General features: G+C 36.0%; 6 protein-coding genes and 1 long non-coding RNA gene across 7 annotated transcripts; 4 read left to right on the forward strand and 3 right to left on the reverse strand.

Annotated features, from left to right (window-relative positions):
* LOC104786389 (probable CCR4-associated factor 1 homolog 7) lies at positions 944-2,232 on the forward strand. Its single transcript, XM_010511801.2, has 2 exons — positions 944-1,121; positions 1,276-2,232. The coding sequence occupies exon 2, from the start codon at positions 1,310-1,312 to the stop codon at positions 2,069-2,071; it is 762 nt and encodes a 253-aa protein (XP_010510103.1). The 5' UTR covers positions 944-1,121; positions 1,276-1,309; the 3' UTR covers positions 2,072-2,232.
* Positions 2,742-3,955, forward strand: LOC104786391 (40S ribosomal protein S12-2-like). The gene is made up of 4 exons (XM_010511803.2): positions 2,742-2,820; positions 3,120-3,417; positions 3,504-3,569; positions 3,696-3,955. Exons 1-4 carry the CDS (start codon positions 2,813-2,815, stop codon positions 3,753-3,755), a joined length of 432 nt encoding a protein of 143 aa, XP_010510105.1. The 5' UTR covers positions 2,742-2,812; the 3' UTR covers positions 3,756-3,955.
* On the reverse strand, positions 4,015-5,510 carry LOC104786390 (equilibrative nucleotide transporter 1-like). Its single transcript, XM_010511802.2, has 2 exons — positions 4,949-5,510; positions 4,015-4,874 (listed from the first exon to the last, which is right to left on the reverse strand). Exons 1-2 carry the CDS (start codon positions 5,439-5,441, stop codon positions 4,141-4,143), a joined length of 1,227 nt encoding a protein of 408 aa, XP_010510104.1. The 5' UTR covers positions 5,442-5,510; the 3' UTR covers positions 4,015-4,140.
* On the reverse strand, positions 7,614-10,281 carry LOC104786392 (folate-biopterin transporter 1, chloroplastic). Its single transcript, XM_010511804.2, has 9 exons — positions 10,047-10,281; positions 9,688-9,956; positions 9,543-9,607; positions 9,288-9,450; positions 9,059-9,207; positions 8,695-8,955; positions 8,411-8,579; positions 8,223-8,315; positions 7,614-8,088 (listed from the first exon to the last, which is right to left on the reverse strand). The coding sequence occupies exons 1-9, from the start codon at positions 10,279-10,281 to the stop codon at positions 7,789-7,791; spliced, it is 1,704 nt and encodes a 567-aa protein (XP_010510106.1). The 3' UTR covers positions 7,614-7,788.
* On the reverse strand, positions 10,725-12,975 carry LOC104786394. Its single transcript, XR_767482.2, has 5 exons — positions 12,888-12,975; positions 12,386-12,487; positions 11,276-11,424; positions 11,032-11,193; positions 10,725-10,917 (listed from the first exon to the last, which is right to left on the reverse strand). It is a non-coding gene; the product is annotated as an uncharacterized LOC104786394 (long non-coding RNA).
* Positions 12,543-13,590, forward strand: LOC104786393 (uncharacterized N-acetyltransferase p20-like). The gene is made up of 2 exons (XM_010511805.2): positions 12,543-12,615; positions 12,805-13,590. The coding sequence occupies exon 2, from the start codon at positions 12,844-12,846 to the stop codon at positions 13,396-13,398; it is 555 nt and encodes a 184-aa protein (XP_010510107.1). The 5' UTR covers positions 12,543-12,615; positions 12,805-12,843; the 3' UTR covers positions 13,399-13,590.
* Positions 16,768-17,505, forward strand: LOC104786395 (uncharacterized N-acetyltransferase p20-like). Its single transcript, XM_010511806.2, has one exon. It carries the CDS (start codon positions 16,907-16,909, stop codon positions 17,450-17,452), a length of 546 nt encoding a protein of 181 aa, XP_010510108.1. The 5' UTR covers positions 16,768-16,906; the 3' UTR covers positions 17,453-17,505.

Below are 18,397 nucleotides of genomic sequence, written 5' to 3' on the forward strand. Positions count from 1 at the left end.
AAGAATAGTGATTAGCAACAATTTTGGTAAATAGTAATTGTGTTTGGTGATTCAGTTAATGTGGGAAGGACTCGGGCTGGGAGGTGGTGAAATTGTTTTTTAACATTAACCAGGTACCCATTTTCACCATGAACCATCTTTACAAACTTTTCTTGATATGATTCAAGAAACCACGGCTTCTTATGTTGATAACTTCATCTACATATCAAATTTACTCAAACGAAGCTACAAGTAAACAAACCACACCGTTTGAAACACTTCAATCTTCACCGTCACGGCTTGAAGATGATGAAGACGACGACGATATAACCGAAGAAGATTCAACACCAATATTGTCTCCAATGAAGGATCTGCCTGAAAAGGCATGCTCTGCTCTGGACTCATTCTACTGTAGTACTGTTGCTGCTGCATTATATATCGTCAACAATCCTATATGAGAGCTGCAGTTCTTTATATGATTAATCTTTTAACGAACCTCACTTTTTGGTTAATAGTACGTGACAGCTCTTTATTTTCCCGAAATGCATATTTCTTCTTAATCAAAGTATAAAAGAAGCTTACTGGGTTTATAATTAATCAACGACATTCCAAGTTGCTCTTTTTTTTTGTTTTTTCTAAATATCAAAATCACCTAAAATTCAATAATCAAATCTCAACAAATCTCAAAACCCAAATCTCACCAAATCCTAAAATCCCAAATTAATAACCAAATCTCCTAAAATTACACTCAAATCTTTCAAAATTCCAAAATATTAAAATCCCAGTAAATTTTCTAAAATATCAAGTTCAATACACCCCTAGGAAAACGACAAACAACGGTTTTGCACACAGAAAAAAAAAAGCGCATGAAAAGAAAAGGAGAAGAAATGATGACATTGCGGCGGCTGCTGCTCCTTGTAGAGTAAGAAACAGCGTGGTGTAAAGCTGAAGCCTTTTTCATCTTCTTACTCCATCGTCGATATTAGGAACAAGGATTTGGAGGGCTGAGATTAATTTTAAGCTACCTTAATAATTAGGCTTCATAATAAGTTCATAGTATATTTCATCATTTCTAAAATAAACCCTAATTCCAATCGCCGTCTTCTTTCCGGAACCACCAATTTACTTAGCATCATTTCAAGGTTTGAAATATCCCGAGTTCCTCGTTTATATATGAATTTGTCTGTAAATCATAGATCGTGATGAGCTAGCTATATCGATAATTAGTTTATCTTAGACGAGGTTTTTAGATCTTAATTAGTGATTTGATTTCTTTATTTGCTGGATCGATTGCAGATCGTGATAGGACACACTCATCATCATCATCATCATGTCGTTGTTTTACAAGGAAGATAAGATTCAAATCCGTGAGGTGTGCTCCGACAATCTAGAATCAGAGATGTCTCTGATCCGAGACGCCGTGGATGATTTTCCGTTCGTCGGAATGGTGTGCAGACCACTAGCCGTCGGCGATTTCCCAGGAATCGTGTTAGGTAATTTCAATAACCTAGCCGAGTACAACTACGAAACCCTAAAAACGAACGTCAACAATGTCGAAACGCTTCAGCTCGGACTCACTCTCTCCAACGAGAATGGAGACCTCCCAACTTGTGGGACTGGCAAATACTGTATCTGGCAGTTCAATATCCGCGACGCCGTCGCTGAAAACAACCAAACCGGTATAGATCCCGAAGAATTCGTTAAGCTTATGATGTCTCCAGGGACTGTGTTGAACGAAAACGTCCACTTGGTTACATTCCACGGCGGATACGATGTCGGGTACTTGCTCAAGCTCCTCACTTGTCAGAATCTTCCAGAGACGCAATCGGGGTTCTTTCAGATGATCAGTTTGTATTTCCCTAGAGTTTACGACGTCAAACACTTGATGAAGTTCAGCAACGGTGTTTATGGAGATCTCAACTATTTGGCTGAGCTGCTCGATGTCGAGAGAGTTTGGATTGATCACCAGGTCGGATCAGACTGCTTGTTGACGTCGTGTACATTCAGGAAGCTGCAGGAGGTTTTCTTCACTGGTTCTTTGGATAAATATTCTGGTATTTTTTTTGGATTAGGTGTTGTGACCAATGGTTAGTTTTCATGGAAGACAAAAATTGAGTGTGTGTCTGTGTGCTATGTTTGCTTCTTCGTTATGTTTTTACCACGCTTTGCTTCAATGTTGTATTGGCTACGACACCCAAATGTTGGAAGGTTGAAATTGATTGGGGTTTTGAGTATCACCATTTGGTATGTCAATTAATGTTCTCTATTAACTCATTTAGATAGTTGTAGATTATTACATCATTTAAGGTCGTTTGAACAAGTAATTAAATTTTGAAAAAAAAAAAGAACAAGGAAATTTTAAAAATTATCAGTTTTTTTTGGGTATGATATCGTGATCTCTCATATTTGTCTACATACGGCGCCGTTTCTAAGCGGACCAAAATTTAAGGAATGGCCCAGCGTAAAGCCTATTCAAAACGGCCCAGTTTCGACAAATCTGTCATTTCAGCAGGGTTTGCAAAAACCCTAATATATAACTCGCTACTCAATTTTGGCATCGTCTTTAACTCTTCGTTGCAGCCTCCCTTTCTAAGGTTAGTCTCTGTACTCCTCCTTTGCTCTGTTCCTCTATTATATTGATCTGTGTTATCATGTACGTGATTGTCCAATTTTATTTTTCCTTCAAACATTTTGCTGCGTTTGTTACAAATCCTTTCCCATAATTTCGATTTATGTGCTTTATTGAAACTGATTTGCTTAATTTTCTTATGCAGATTTGAAAAAAAAAAACTTTTGCTTCTCTTTGTTCTTAAAGCCAATTCAAAGAGTCAATATGTCAGGGTAAGCTTTCTCTTGCGATGCAGCTGTATTGGATTCTCCCTACATTCTATTAATCTACCGAACCAGTGATCAATAGAGTTCATACATTAGAGTGTAAAGGTTTTAGTTTTAGGTAGACTAGATGTAGATGATATGCTTTGATTTGGACTTATGCTATGTGACGTGACTCAAATCTTTAAACTTTCTTGTTGGACATTGCTTTACATAAAAATGTAGATTGATTAGTGTTATTGCTTCTCAGTTCTTATTGTTTAATTCGGATAGTTGATAAAGTATTATTCTTTATAATCATTTCACAGTGATGAGGCTGTTGCTCCAGTTGTTCCTCCGGTTGCTGAGGCAGCTGCGATCCCAGAGGACATGGATTTGATGACTGCAGTGCAGTTGACAATCAGGAAATCTCGTGCTTATGGTGGTGTTGTTCGTGGTCTCCATGAAAGTGCTAAGCTTATTGAGAAGCGTGTTGCTCAGCTCTGTGTCTTGGCTGAGGACTGTAACCAGCCCGATTACGTCAAGCTGGTTAAAGCTCTTTGTGCTGACCACAACATCAACTTGCTTACAGTTCCAAGTGCCAAAACCCTCGGTGAATGGGCTGGAGTAAGTTGTCTTGGTTAATGATCTCTTTTAAAGAATGTTTTGGTTCCTCTCGTTCCTACTCTTAAAATCTTGAATGTGGTTTGCAGCTTTGCAAGATTGATTCAGAGGGCAATGCTAGGAAGGTTGTTGGATGCTCATGTCTTGTAATCAAGGTAACAAGAGTCTTTTTTTTTACATTCTCTACTAATCCATCAATCATGGGAACTTCGAAATACATATAATGTCTTTGGCTTGTGTACTGTTGATTTATATGTGATGTTTTGTGTTGGCTGTTACAGGATTACGGTGAGGATTCAACTGCCCTAAACATCGTCAAGAAGCATATTGAATCTAACTAAATCAAGCAAAGGTCAAGTATTCAGATGCTTTTACCCCAAAAGGAGCGCATTTTTTACTTGTGTCCACTCTCTTCTTTTTCCTCTTATGTTCTTTGTTTTTGATATTTAATACTCAGTAGTGGACAGGTCTTGAGATTTGTTTTGAAACATGAATTTTTGATGTTATGTAGGTTTTATCAATTTCAGTTTGCTCATTATCATTTTATAGTTTTGCTCCTTTTAATAATTCTTCTAATCTTCTACATAGGATTTGCATATGTTTCTGCTATACAATGCCATAGATCTTTACATTGATTTGATTGCATACTTGCACTTTACTCAACAAAACCCAATACATAAATAACATAAACGATAACGATACATGATAGTATATGGATTAATAAATTTAGATGAACCAGAACCAAGCCAAGACAGACCCTGAAGCCAGACCAATAACCAAGAAGAGCGTAATGACAGTACCAGCAGCTTCTGCATTTTGCATTGGAACAGCTTTAGGAGCCAGAATCATCAAAACACTTATCAAGTATCCGTTAGTTAATCCCAGTAAGCATGTCAATACCATTACAGGAATCTCAGTCCTCAGAAACATCGGACCATGCAAGCAACCCCAGAAGAGAGGGTAAAACAACAGCCTCGCAACGCAACCGCCAACCGCTATCCTCTCATCCTCGGGCATGACCACCGCGGTCAGACATTTCCCAACTAAATCAAACACATTGTAAGCTGCAATAAGTAGAACAGGATACCAATCTTTGAGACTCTCAGAATGAACATCCTCAGTGATGAATCCTGGAAATATCGACAGTGTCACAACGTATATGAGAATGATCCCAAAGCCATAAGATTTGACACTTTTGACGATTCCCCAAAGAGTTTTTCTCCACTCAGTTCCGGTTAAAGAACCTTTCTTTAGTCTCTTCTCTTCGTTTATCGCCTTAGTCTTAACCTCATTGTAGTACTTGATTACAGGAAGTGTTTGTGCTATGTTGTAGAGCACAACACATTTCACCATCACAACAATTCCCACACTAAAGTACAGATTTGCACTTTTTCTTAACCCATCAGGGTTTTGAGGATACATAGCTTTAGCTAAGATTCTCAACATTGAAGCAAGCACACCTAACAAATCAAAGGCAAAATTAGGATTTGTGTGAATTTTTAACATTTCTTCTAAGAGTTAGAAACATACTTACCAGAAGCAGCAGTTCCAGCGACAACAGCTTGCATATACCTTTCAGGCAATTCACCGGCGACACCAAAAAGACCACCCTGCATGAAACTATCAGCGAGTCCGGAGAACGCAGCGACGACGGAGGTAACATCAAAACCGGCATAGAGACCGATCTGGCCCTTAACGTAGACAAGATCAAGAACAGGGATGATTATTAAGCCGGTGATGAAGATGGAAAGACCAAAATTGATTCTGAAGCTTGCATGTCTCTTTTGCGCGAAGAAGATGACAATAACAAGAAGAGAAAGGAGGCCGGAGAGCATGTAGACAACGGCGAAGATCCGATCAACGGCGGTGGAAGGGTATAGGTAGGAGAAGTAATCCACGGCGGAGATGATTGCGTTCCATGGAAGAAGAGAGCCGAGACCAAGAGTGAAGAAGATGATGTAAGCCAAGTTGTATGAATCAGTTGGTGTTTTGGGGATGATGACAAGAAGAGGGTCTTCGTGTTCCATTAGAATATGTTTTGAGAAATGTATTTTTTTGGCGTTAATATTTTCAAACTATTGGGGTTTCTAGTGTAAGTGCGAGTTAGACTTGTTATATATAATTTTTTTGTAACTGTTATATATGTTTTTATAACGCTTTTGTGTGTGTGTGTGTGTGTGTTGACTACATGTGTATATCTTACCACACTTCTTTAAGTGTAACCAAACAAAAAGCTATACTATGGTGCAGCTTGAATTGAGGGGTAGTACAAGTTTTTGTTAATAACAATGTTGTACTACAACAACAACAATTAAAAAAAACCAATGTGAAACTGTCTCTCCCAACAAGCCTTTGAAAAAGAAGTAACCTCCCAAATTGTGAATGGGTTCTATTTTAAGTCCGAGTGAAGAATGGAAGAAAAGCTCCTTCGTTGACATCTATAGACTATCTAATGTAATTGTTTACTTGAAGGTTGATAGTAGAGAGTTTACTTGAAGGTTGATAGAAGCTTTCTCCAAATACTTAAACCCTTAATTCTGAACTTATAGTGAATATTTGAGTTTTTAGAGGTAAGATTGCGAGTTTGCGACTATGGGGGTATATTGAACTTATATTTTAGGAGATTTTGGAGTATTATTAAATCTCATGTTATTTAATTGATGACTAGGTAACAACCCGCACATAGTGCGGTATAAAATAATTATTAAATGTTTTTAATATAATTTTTATCTACAAAATCTATTATATCTATCGGTAACTGAAAAATCTAAAATTTGATTTTGTAGTATATATCTATAAATTTTTTTTATAATAATTATAATTTAACCCGTGAGAATTATTATAATATCAATCTTATATTATTATATCATATGAACAAAGAGTTCTTAAAATTCATTTTAAAGATTTTATGAAAATATAATTAAATGATATAATTAAGTTAGAAAGAAAATATAAGAATTTAATTTTGGAAAAAATACAATAGTAAATAAATGTAAATATTATTAAAAGCTGATGACAAATAAAGAAAATAGTGACTGTAATGCTGACACCTCATTTTTTTTGCCAAAATGTTCCTCTATTAATATATAGGGTATATTTAAATTTGTATAAGAATTGATGACATATCTAATTATTATTCAGTTAATTGTTTTTTAAATATAGTGGCATGTTAATGTAATTAAGTAGAAAATTTAAGGTTTTTTTACTAAATGTGTCTCGAGGACACATCAGCTTTTTTAAGAGAATGTTTCTCTTTTAATATATAGGGGATTTTAAAATTTTTTTTGAAATCCTATGTTATTGAATGTGAAATTTATAAAAATCATTTACAATCACTTGATATTCAATCAATAATTTATAATATTAGTTTTTAGACTTTATATAAGTTGGATTTTAGAATTTAAAATAAATTCGATATATACCCACGTTTAAAAATAAATTCACTAAATTTAAACTATTTCCATAATTCTTCTAGGAAAGAAAACCATGTTTAGGAATTGTAAACTAAACAAAAAAGAAAAGGAAATATATAGGGAAAAAAAAGAAGAATAAAAAGAAAAGGAAAAAAACGAGTTAGTCTATTTAAAGAGAGAGGCGATTACAAATCGATCATTCCATCTTTTTTCTTTCTAGAAATCAGGGACCTCTCTCAAGTCTCAAGAACCCTAGAAAAATCTCGTGACTTTGGCGCTCGGGTCTATTCACGCCTCTCCTCTAGTAGGATTTGTTTTGGGGTTTTGATTTAGGGTTTCTGGTATATTTGATTTGTAGTTGTTCTTTCTTTGTCTGCGCCATGGGTGAAAGAAAGGTCGTAGACAAATATTATCCAACAAACTCTGATCCGTCCAATGTTCCCAAGAATCAGCAAAACAAGTTTAGAGTTATGCTTCCGTTTCGTATTCGATGCAACACATGTGCGAACTACATGGAGGCACGTACCAAAATCAACTGCCTTCGAGAAGAAGTAACCGGAGAAACCTATTTAGGCATGAAGATCTATAGGTTTTACTTCCAGTGCAGTAACTGTTTCAAGGAGCTGATATTGAAGACCGATCCAGAGAATTCGGATTATGTGGTCGAATCAGGTGGAACTCGCCAATGAGCAACACGAGGAGGAGAAGCAAGCCGATGAGAGTGGAGATACGATGAATTCTTTAGATTAATTTTCGATTTTTGCATATTGAAGTAGGTTTCTGGAATTTAACAAAGAGTTTATTGTTTTTTTAAATTACAACATGTTTTGGTTACATGATATGGAATAATTTTTAAGTTAATAGCCTGCTTCATTCTTCTCAAAGTAGTCATAGGGTTTGAGACACATAACCCAAAAAGGTATAACATTTAACTTTTTGACATTATCATTGATCACCTTCCTTAATTCGACTTCATCTCAATGTCTGCATCATCTTTCGTAATTGTGTCTGGAGAATCTCCCGGTAAAAGACCGAGTAGAGGCAGAGGCAGCAATGAGCTAAGATTGCAGAGGATAATAAGCGTTGATAGGTTACCAAAACTGTCTTTTGTGATGCCGAATACTTGAGTCAGTCCAGCACCCATAAGTCCACCTAGAACACTGCCTCCATTAGAGATTGACATGAGTGTAGCGAAGAGAGTTGCTTCCATTCCTTCTGGACACAGTCTCGCTGCTAACACAAGAACCGGCATGAATGAAGCCTGTGACAGTTATTATTTTTAAGCTGTCAGTGCATTGATACTGATACATACCAATAATGCTGCATTAACTACATAGATTAAAATCCGAGAACTCAAAGCCTTTGAGAAACTTAATGCTAACAAAAGCTTTAAACCTGAGCGAGGACTGTTAGGATTAGAGAATCTCCGATAGCAAACCACTCGTCGCTAATTCCCAACTGTCTGTTAAAACCTGACACAAGGATAACCTGCAAAACATAAAAGCGGTCCCAAGAGTTACTAATTGATTCTGTATCGGGGATAGATGGCTAAATTCTTCACGTAAAGTGCAGTTGGGACCAACCTGAGTCATTCCAAGACCCGTGCCAAAAACTGTCGTCGCGAGAAAGATTTTTCTCAGTGGAACAGTCTTCAGGAATCCATTGTACAGTCCCACTCCGAGCAACGATGCAATTGAGGTCACAAATTTAACACGTCCCAGAAACTCCGGAGTAAAGCCAAGTTTGTTCGTACTGAGATGAATTTTAAACCAAATAACATAAGTTAGATTCTGTAGTTAATACTTAATACCATCTCAATGGATATGAAATAAGCCGATGACCAGGAACCAAGTGGAAGATGACATACGTGAAGTAAAACATTGCAGAATCCGAGTGTGGTGTGGCTTGCCATAAGAAGATAAATAAGGTAGGGAGGAAAACATTTGGTTGCTTAATGGCACTCCATAGCTGAATCATGTTCTGCTTTGAGGTCTGAAGAAAGCCAGGACTGACCAAGGTTATGTTCTCTTTCTGCCCTAATGCTGGTTTGACCACACGTTGTTCGTTCACGAGAACAGCAACTGCTGAAGTTATCAAAGGTAGTAAAGCTGTCACCCCAAATACAAACCTGAGGTATAACAGCTTTTAGAATGCCACTTAGTTAGTTATCTATACCACAGGATACCCAAAAAGAAAAGCTACTGACTGTACGCGCAAATTGTGTACTGTACCTTACACCATATGACTCCACAAGGGAGCCACTAAAGTAGGAACTCACAATTCCACCAAAAGCTGATGATCCCCAGCACAAAGACTGCAGAGATCCCGACACGCTTTGTGACTCACCACGAGCCCGTTCCACTACCATCGAGTCTACTACCTATGAAAAGTTAACCACTCAACAACTCTATATTGCAACTCAACCAGGCTAAGTAAACTAGAATGGATTAGAAAACTTACAACATCAGAAAAGGCAACAGAGAGGGAGTCAAGAAGTATACAAAAAGCAGCAGTATATTTACTATCAACAAAACCAGCCATCAAACTCCACGAAAATGCACCAAGAAGTCCCGAGAGAACCAGATACGACCTCCTCCGATAGCCAAATAAAGGCACTGAATCACTGTAAAACAGAACACGTTCCTACTATATGGTCACTACAGTTTCTTCAACAATAGAATCAAAACAAGTACAAAAGTTGTGAAGAACACATACCTAATAAAACCGTAAAGAGGCTTAACAAGCCATGGCAATGAAGAAAGACCCGTTATCACAGCTGTCTAGTCAAGAGGTATATATTGTCAGCCTATAAAGATTAATTTTTTATAAAAAGGAACTTCAAAAGCATTTGAATCAATACCTCAGCAGGATCAAGATGCAAGTCATCTTTTAGATAGAAACTAACAGCGAGCCTTGCGAGTCCTAAAACACCTTGAACAAAATACACCATAGCTACAGCAACATTGTCCGGTGATAATTCAACACCGTAAAACATGGTTCTGCTACTACTAAGACTTCTTCCTTTATTATTAATACGAGGAGGCTGTGTTCTAATAACACTAGAAGAAGAAGAAGAAGTATCTCTGTCTCCTTCTACATCTGTATTCGATACATCTCCTTCAGCTACACCTAATACACATTCCTCACAATTAAAGGAATCCAATTTCATGCAGCGATTAACGAATCAAATTTAGGATTGAATTAGCTTAAGAAACTTACTGATCCTAGAATCTAGAAGAAGGCTTTCCTCGGAATTACGCCGACGAGGAGGAAGCTCCGACATTGAAACTATGGAGGACATATCTCTGTCAGGAGGTCTCTTCCGGCGGTGAGATCGGGCGGCGATTGAAAGGCGACGTGTCCCGTTGTTGTTGGCGGAGGAGAGGAAGGTGGATGGCAAAACTGTAATTTGGGAAGGTGAGATTGGGATAGAGAAAAGATTGCGACTCGCCATTTATTATTAATGGTTTTGTGTAATTTTTGCCCACTTTCCCTTTTAAAATTTTTCTCTTTTTTTTTCCGTCTCTTGCGCTATGGAGAGAGTCTGAAGATAAAAAATGTATTTTCTCTTTTTCCTAATTTCTGACTTTTTTCATTAATACAACATTTTTTTTTTCTTTTCAAAGATTTTATATTTTATATTTTATCTTTGCTAAAGTCTAAACTATTCAGTACCAAACATTGCAAAAAGGGGTGGCTGTTTGGGTACCATTGAATTTGGGTCGGGTTTTTAGATTTTTGGTTATTTGATATTAGACTATCAGAGTAAGTTCTACGGTGGATGCTAAAAAAAGATTGTTAAGTATGTTTATAGTTATAATATTTAGAAAATATGAAGTTAAAAACTTTTTTAAAAAACTGTAAAAGGTATGCTCCAATGGTAGATCATAATTTTGAGTTTTTAATTTTTTAGAAAAATTATTTTGAAAATTATAATATGTTAAGTACAAAGCCATCATTGATTGATATAAACATATCCAAAACCTGGAAGAAAAAAAAACAGAACAACAAGTTAGAAATGTATAAGATTCTGAAGACTTGAGAGCAAGCTTTATATGATCATGGAGAGCAGAGAATGTCTCGCTGCTGCCTGAAAAACCAAGAGGAAGGTATAAGATTAACAAAGATGATGAAGAAAAACAGGGCATTGGCTAAAATCAGACCCTAAAAAAAATGAATTATGAAGAGTACTCTTGAGTCTTACAGTTGCAAGGTTTTGACATTTATATGAGAGACGACATCCTACAACATAAAGCTTGTTTAGCTCCATCAAGTCCAGGTATAACCGTATAAGTCATTTGTATGAAGAGTACTCTCGGTAGTATCACCATCTGCAGTAAAGCTGTTTTAGCTCCATCAAGTCCAGCTGCAATAATTAAGCATAAGTGTGTTTCCAGATATTGCATCAAAAAGGGAAACAAGAAGATAAGCATAACAATAACACTCACCAACATCATTCCATTTCACATATGGCTTCTATCCACTATTGTTGTCTTTACCATCTCTACTAACTTTATCATGGTGGACATTTCCAGATTCTTTCACAGGTTTTGGGCTTGCAGGAAACTGAAGCTGAAGATGGAGATTCTACGGTTCTCTACATAATCAACGATCAAAAAGAGAATTTTAGTATATAATTAATGCCTTGACAAATTCAGTGAAGCAATCAATCCTAAACAGAAACATAGCACTTCAACTGATGTTCTCTACATAATCTTAAATGTCGACACTCCAAAGTCACAGCGAAATCTCTTTGGAACTTGTTTGGTTGAGCCATTCAACTGATGTTCGGAAGACAGGTTCAGGAGGAATATGAGATAACTCAATCATCATCATCAGTTCATAAATCTCATTTGAGTATTTAAAATTTTTTGGGTCGGCTTTAAAATTGTCCAAAAAAAAAAAAAACTATGTAAATGTATTTGGGTAAATGTAATTGAAAGTCTTCCAAAAAATATCTGAATTAATCGATAAACTTGGTAAAAATATTACTTCAATTACTAAATTTTTTTTTGAAAGGTAAATAAAACATATTTATTGGGTTTAGTTAGCTTTCGGTGTTTCGGCAATTATACCCGAAGTATCTAAAATCGGTTTGATCGGGTTTGGATTTTTTCGATCAATTTGACAGCCTTAACATAACAACAATTATATATATTATTCACATAGTATTCTAAAAAAACACCAAAAAAATGATTACACAAAAAAAATAATATTTGAATTTGTATATAAGAGGAATAATTTTTTTTTTTTTGTAAATACGTAATGTGAATGAGACTGATTGTGTGCCCCATAAGTTGAAATTATTCGAATGCTTAAGAAAGAAATGAAAAAAAAAAAAAACAAGGACTTGTATTATTGTACTTGGATTTTATGCATTTTCTAAAATGTCTAACATGTTTACGGGAAAAAACGAACCAACAACCTCACTTCAATTAGATCAAAAGCGATGAATGGATACTTTTTTTTCAAGAAAAAAGACTGATGATTGTCAAAAAAAACAAAAAAAAAAAAAAAGACTGATGACTGGTAGATTAAATATACTGTTCATATCATACCCTCGTAAAACCTCTTTTTTCACACCTTCCATTCAACAAGACCTTATTGTTGCGTATTTGACCGTTCGAAGCAACAAGGAACGTTCTGTTTCCTTCCTTCACCTGTTAAAAGAAAATAATAATAATCAGATCTCATTATATAAACCACAATATATATAACAGTTATTATCATATTGCCCCTAAACCTATTGGGATATTGAAAACCGGAGATCGACGGAGCCCAAGAATATGTAAATTATGAAGATTAGAGAAGATATAGTTTTAAAATATTTATATTTATCTAAATATATTACATTTACATTATCTCAGTTTAGGAAATCTTTTGTGATATATAAGAGAACATAAGTTGTAGATGAGTCTAATATAATTCTTCAACACCTTTGTGTTCTTTACTTTGATCAATCTCTCAATTCTCACAGATTCTTCACAGACTAAAAAGGAAAGAAACAATATCATTAATGGAGATCGACTCATCTACTACGATCGAATCCACCGTGACTACCTCACTTCCGGAGAAAATCCATCTCCGACCAATGACTCTCTCCGACATCGACGACTTCATGGTTTGGGCCACTGACTCAAAGGTCACGCGCTATTGCACGTGGGAGCCTCACATGAGCAAAGAAGCCGCGATCTCGCACTTAAACAACGTCGTGTTGCCACACCCTTGGCTCAGAGCTATCTGCTTAGAAAACGACCGTCCGATCGGCTCGATCTCCGTCACGCCAGTCGATGAGATCAGAGGAGAGATAGGTTATCTCATCGGGAGCAAGTATTGGGGGAAAGGGATCGCGACGGAGGCTGTGAGGCTTGTGGCGGCGGAGATATTCAAGGAAAAGCCGGAGATGGAGAGGCTTGAGGCACTTGTTGACGTTGATAATGTCGGATCTCAAAAGGTTCTTGAAAAAGTTGGGTTTGTGAGAGAAGGTGTGATGAGGAATTTTATGTATCTAAAAGGAAACGTTAGAGATATGGTCATGTTTAGTTTATTGCCTTCTGATTCTTTGCACTGATATCATGATCTGATTGCATCAACAAATATCAATCACATCAGATTTGTATAGATGATATATATCGAAATTTGTATTTTGCTTTAGTTTGTATAAATCACATTTTATAAGTTGATGTGATGCTCTGTTTCCCCTTCTTCTCATGTTGTACGTAGTAACCTTATTTACTATTTCTATACCAAGATTCTTTTATAATTTGGAGTACAAGCCTTTTAATTTATTTTAGGGTAATAACAAAAATAGCACACATTTTAGTTTTTCTTCCAAAACTAGCACACACATTTAAATATTCCAAATTAATTAGCACAAATTTGTATATCATTAAAAATAAAATATTAATAAATTAAAATAATAATCTCTCTCACATCTGAAACAAAATCGTGACATTGTAACCACCGAGTTCTCTCTCACTCCTCCCTCTTCGTCGATTCCAAAACTAAATGCAAACGGTGTACCACCGACGAACCCAATCAGATTTGAATCGGAGGTGAGTCATCGTCGGTCGATGTATCATCGTCGGTCAATCAACGGTGGTATCACGTTCACGTATCAGATTCACTATTCTTCTTCTTCCCCGATCATCTTCTTCGTCTTCGTGTCACTGTTCGTCATCTGGTCTTCCTAGTATAAGCTTTATATCCATTTTCACTTGCTATTCTTTTTTTATTGTAAAAATTGTAATCATTGTAACTTTTTGTATGTATGTGATTTTGACTTTTCTAAATCCCTAAAAACCTAAATCACCATATTGTTTGTTGCTTGTGTATTGATGTGTTTCTTAGTCGCATTTGAAAATTTCAAAAGCATTGTTGCAAATTCAGAAAGACTTTCCTGAAACATATTCTCTGTATTCATTTTTTATTGCAGAAAATGGGGATTGATCATTGCTTGTTGGAGTTTATCTTATACTTTTCTCAATTGGAGAGATAAGAGTATGTAATTCAAAATTTGATTCAGTTAGCTTCTGATTACAAGGTAGTAGCAGTATTGCAGTAGCTGTGGAATTGTTCTCATAATCAGTGTGTTTGGCTCTTATTATTGTGGTAACATTGGTAGTTCATGTGGTAATTAACTTTGTAGAGGCACAAATATGGTCAGAAAGAATTGGAGCTGCAATAACACTCAGAATCAAAGATGAACAGTGCTCATACAAGATTGAAGTCTTCAGTTGCCATAAGAGATTGAAGTATTTACAGTTTGAGTCTTTGTATTCACATGGTCTTTGTTTTAGCATTAGAATTTTGGTTATGAAAGATAGTTTGAATGGTTTTCACCACAAAACTTGTTTGAAAACATATTCAAGAAGGTTTTGTATTAATTTTCTCGATATTTTGGTAGATAGCTGCGTTTTCACCGGTAAACATATAAGAAGGATTTGAATGTAACATTCAGGAAGGATTCTCATATATTTATGAATGATTTCTTGAATTTCAGGAAGACCGTCATGAAAAGAAAAAAAGAGCATTAGGAAGGAGTCATTGACGTTTAGGAAGAACTCCTTAAAATTTAGGAAGAATTCATTGACGTTTAGGAAGATCTTCCTAAAACATCATGTTGGATATTTCTATTTGCTACCTTTAATGTAAAACACCAATATGTGCACATAATCAAATCATTATAAATCACTAATAAAGTAATATGTGATACAATAAAGCAAAACACATATAAAGAGATTTAAAAACACATTTTAAGAAAAATTAGGAAGGATTCCATAGCTTTTAGGAAGGTGTTCTTGAATTTTAGGAAGACCTTCCATAATGACGAACTCAAACTTCCACTCAAGTGCCCATTTTCCCATCTTCATCATCAACTCTCTGATTTGTTCTTGAAATATTTGTCATCATATATATCATCAATCACTTGAGTTAGACCTGAAAACCTTATTCAACAACATGATCACTCCATGAATTCAATTTTTGTTTTAACATTACTTCGAGAGATATCTTATATATCATCCCACATTTAAACTAGTTCTGCAACACTACCAGATTGATTAACCTTAAAACTCCAAGAAACACTACCAAGTTGTCTATGCCATTAGCAAAACAATTCAAAAACTCATAACAGGCTAGATACATACCAATTCAAATCAGTCCTTCTAATCTTCATCTCCTTACAAGCTTCAATATAACATACTTATAGAAGCTTCAAAGCCTTGATTCATCAATTTCTTATACTTCTCTTTCCCCATTTCTGAAAAATGTGCTCTACACATCATCTATTTTTGACAAACAAAAAGCTTACTCAAACATTACAATAACATATAAAAATTTTTTTAAAGATTGATTTTTTTGTTAGTTAACTGATTTGGAATGATTTGAAACGAGAAGCAAGACTAAAGAGAGCTTATGAACAAATCCCAGAGTCCAAAACTCTAATTGATTTGATATCTTATTTGATCCCATTCATCATTGGTAACTCTCTCTCATGTTCCTCATTTGCACCTTTAACATCCCTATACACAACAATAAGTCAGAATTTACAAAGAACAATTTCAACATCTGACAATAAAAATTCCAAAAACTCAATCCTTACCTTGATTAACAGATTCGAGAACAACGAACAGGATTCTCTCACTGAAGCTCACCGTCGCTGAGTCCGTTTTCGTGATTGAAGCTATCGATCAAAGAAAAAGAAAGAGAACCCAACAATTTCAAACTCTGAAATCGAAAAAGAAGAAAGAAAAATTGATGATAGCCATCGATTTAGTACCTGATTTAAGCTTCACGGGAAAATCTGAGATCAGTAATGAAGATCTCAAATCGAAAAATTCATCAAGCTTCGCCGGAGAGAAATGAAAGAGAGATCGGGTTTTGATTTTTTTTGAGTTTTTTAATATAATAATATTTCTCTCTATTAATTACTCAATATTAAGAAATGCTAGTTTTGGAACATTCTAGCTGTGTGTGCTAATTTTGAAATAAAAACTCAAAATGGTGCTAGTCTAGGGTATTTCTCTTTATTTTACCGGTCTATGGTCAAATATTTAAAAGTACAAATAAACTAAATGAAACATGATTTACTTGATTAACCAACTAAATTAAGTTTAACTGAAGTACGTAACTTGATTCTTGCGTTGACTTGGACAGTGTACCAACGACCATCTGTACAATTGTACTACAATTATTAACAGTTCAATCCTCTTTGGAAAATGTGACCAGACACGATTTGTTGGCAATATTGGCATCTAGCTGGAAGCAACACGGTATGTTCCGACCAATACTTTGTTTGGCAACCAAGTAATTGTTGAAAGTCAAATGTCAAATGTAGACAACTTTCCACTCACACAATGTCACATCATCTTCAAGCACCATTTAAAACGAATAATCACAAAACAAAACATTTAAACTTTAATCTGTATAGCAAATGGTACTATTTTAGTGTTATTTTAAAGTCAATAAAGCTATAGCGAGGATCTTAATTGTTTTCTAGATCGCGATCTGTCTATAAAAGACACCGCTTAGACGTAGTGGATGTGATATCTCAAACAATCATCACTATCCTATATGAGATGGACTTACAAGAAACGCAACCAAGCATGAGCGTTTTGCCTCCGGGAAGAGTATCACTCCGGCCGATGACTCTTTCCGACGTCGACGACTACATGGTTTGGGCCACAGACCCTGAAGTGGCACGCTTCTGCACTTGGGAGCCTTGCACGAGCAGAGACGAAGCCATCAAATACATAACCGATCGTGTCTTGACACACCCTTGGCTCCGAGCCATCTGCTTAGAAGACGACCGTCCTATCGGCTACATCTTGATCATGGCGGTGGATGAAATCAGAAAAGAGATCGGTTATGTCTTAGCGAGAAAGTATTGGGGAAAAGGGTTTGCGACGGAGGCGGTGAGGCTAGTGACGGCGGAGATATTTAAAGAGTTTCCGGAGATTGAGAGGCTTGAGGCACTTGTCGATGTGGACAATGTTGGCTCTCAAAGAGTTCTTGAAAAAGTTGGGTTTACTAGAGAAGGTGTGATGAGGAAGTTTCTATGTATCAAGGGAAGTGTAAGAGACACTGTTATGTTTAGTTTCTTGCCTACTGATACTTTGATGTAATTGGATCAACAAAAACACTAATAAACATAGAAGTGATTCACATTCTATTTATATATTGGAGTTAGTGTATGACTCATACACAGAACACTCATCCAATAAGCCAAAGAGTTATAAGATTGACAACATTGCAGAAAACAGAACACTCATCCAATAAGCCAAAAAGCCAAACTAGCGGGATTACAACATCTAGTTCTATAAAGTTCTAAAACGCTTGAATAAGCTTCATGTTCTCAACATGGTTAATAAATGTGTAAATTTTATTACCTTGAAACGCTTCCGTTCCTTTGATTCCAACTCTTATGATCGTGTTCTTCTCGACATTATAGTAGAAAACGTACGAAGGCACGTAGTGGTAGAGGCAGAGCGTCGACAACACTATGACATCTATACCAATCATTCCAACAAAGTACAAGTAGCCCTTCCCAACAACACTCGCCCACAAAGGAGGCAATACGTTTACATGCTTCAACCATTCATGTTCCCCAGCGTCTTCCAAAACCCAAAGCTCAATACTTCTACTTCTTCCACTAACATAGTCAAAACCTTGCGTCATAAGCAAACCTAACTTGACATTGTAGTTTATCAGAGTTGATGAAGGAGGAAGTAACCTATTAAAAGTCTCCATGACTTTTAAAATAATAAACTTCTCAGACCTAAAATCAAAACAAACTATCATATACTCTTCAGAAAACATGTTGACACGAGCTATATAGTAGTAAACACCATTGATGCATATCCCTTGATTTTAATGTATGGGATCATGTGGTGAGCAACATTGGATCATTCTCCATGACAATTTCCCTGTTCCCAACGTCAGAATCTGATGCTCCTTACAGATCCCATCAAATGACCAAGTCATATACAGTACCTTGAATTGTTTCTTAACCGGATCATACCCAAAATAGCTTCTCAGCCCACTCCTCTTCCTCGTCTTCATTCTAGGTA

Source organism: Camelina sativa, chromosome 5 (genome assembly GCF_000633955.1).
Source record: "Camelina sativa cultivar DH55 chromosome 5, Cs, whole genome shotgun sequence".
Classification (NCBI taxonomy): Eukaryota; Viridiplantae; Streptophyta; class Magnoliopsida; order Brassicales; family Brassicaceae; genus Camelina; species Camelina sativa.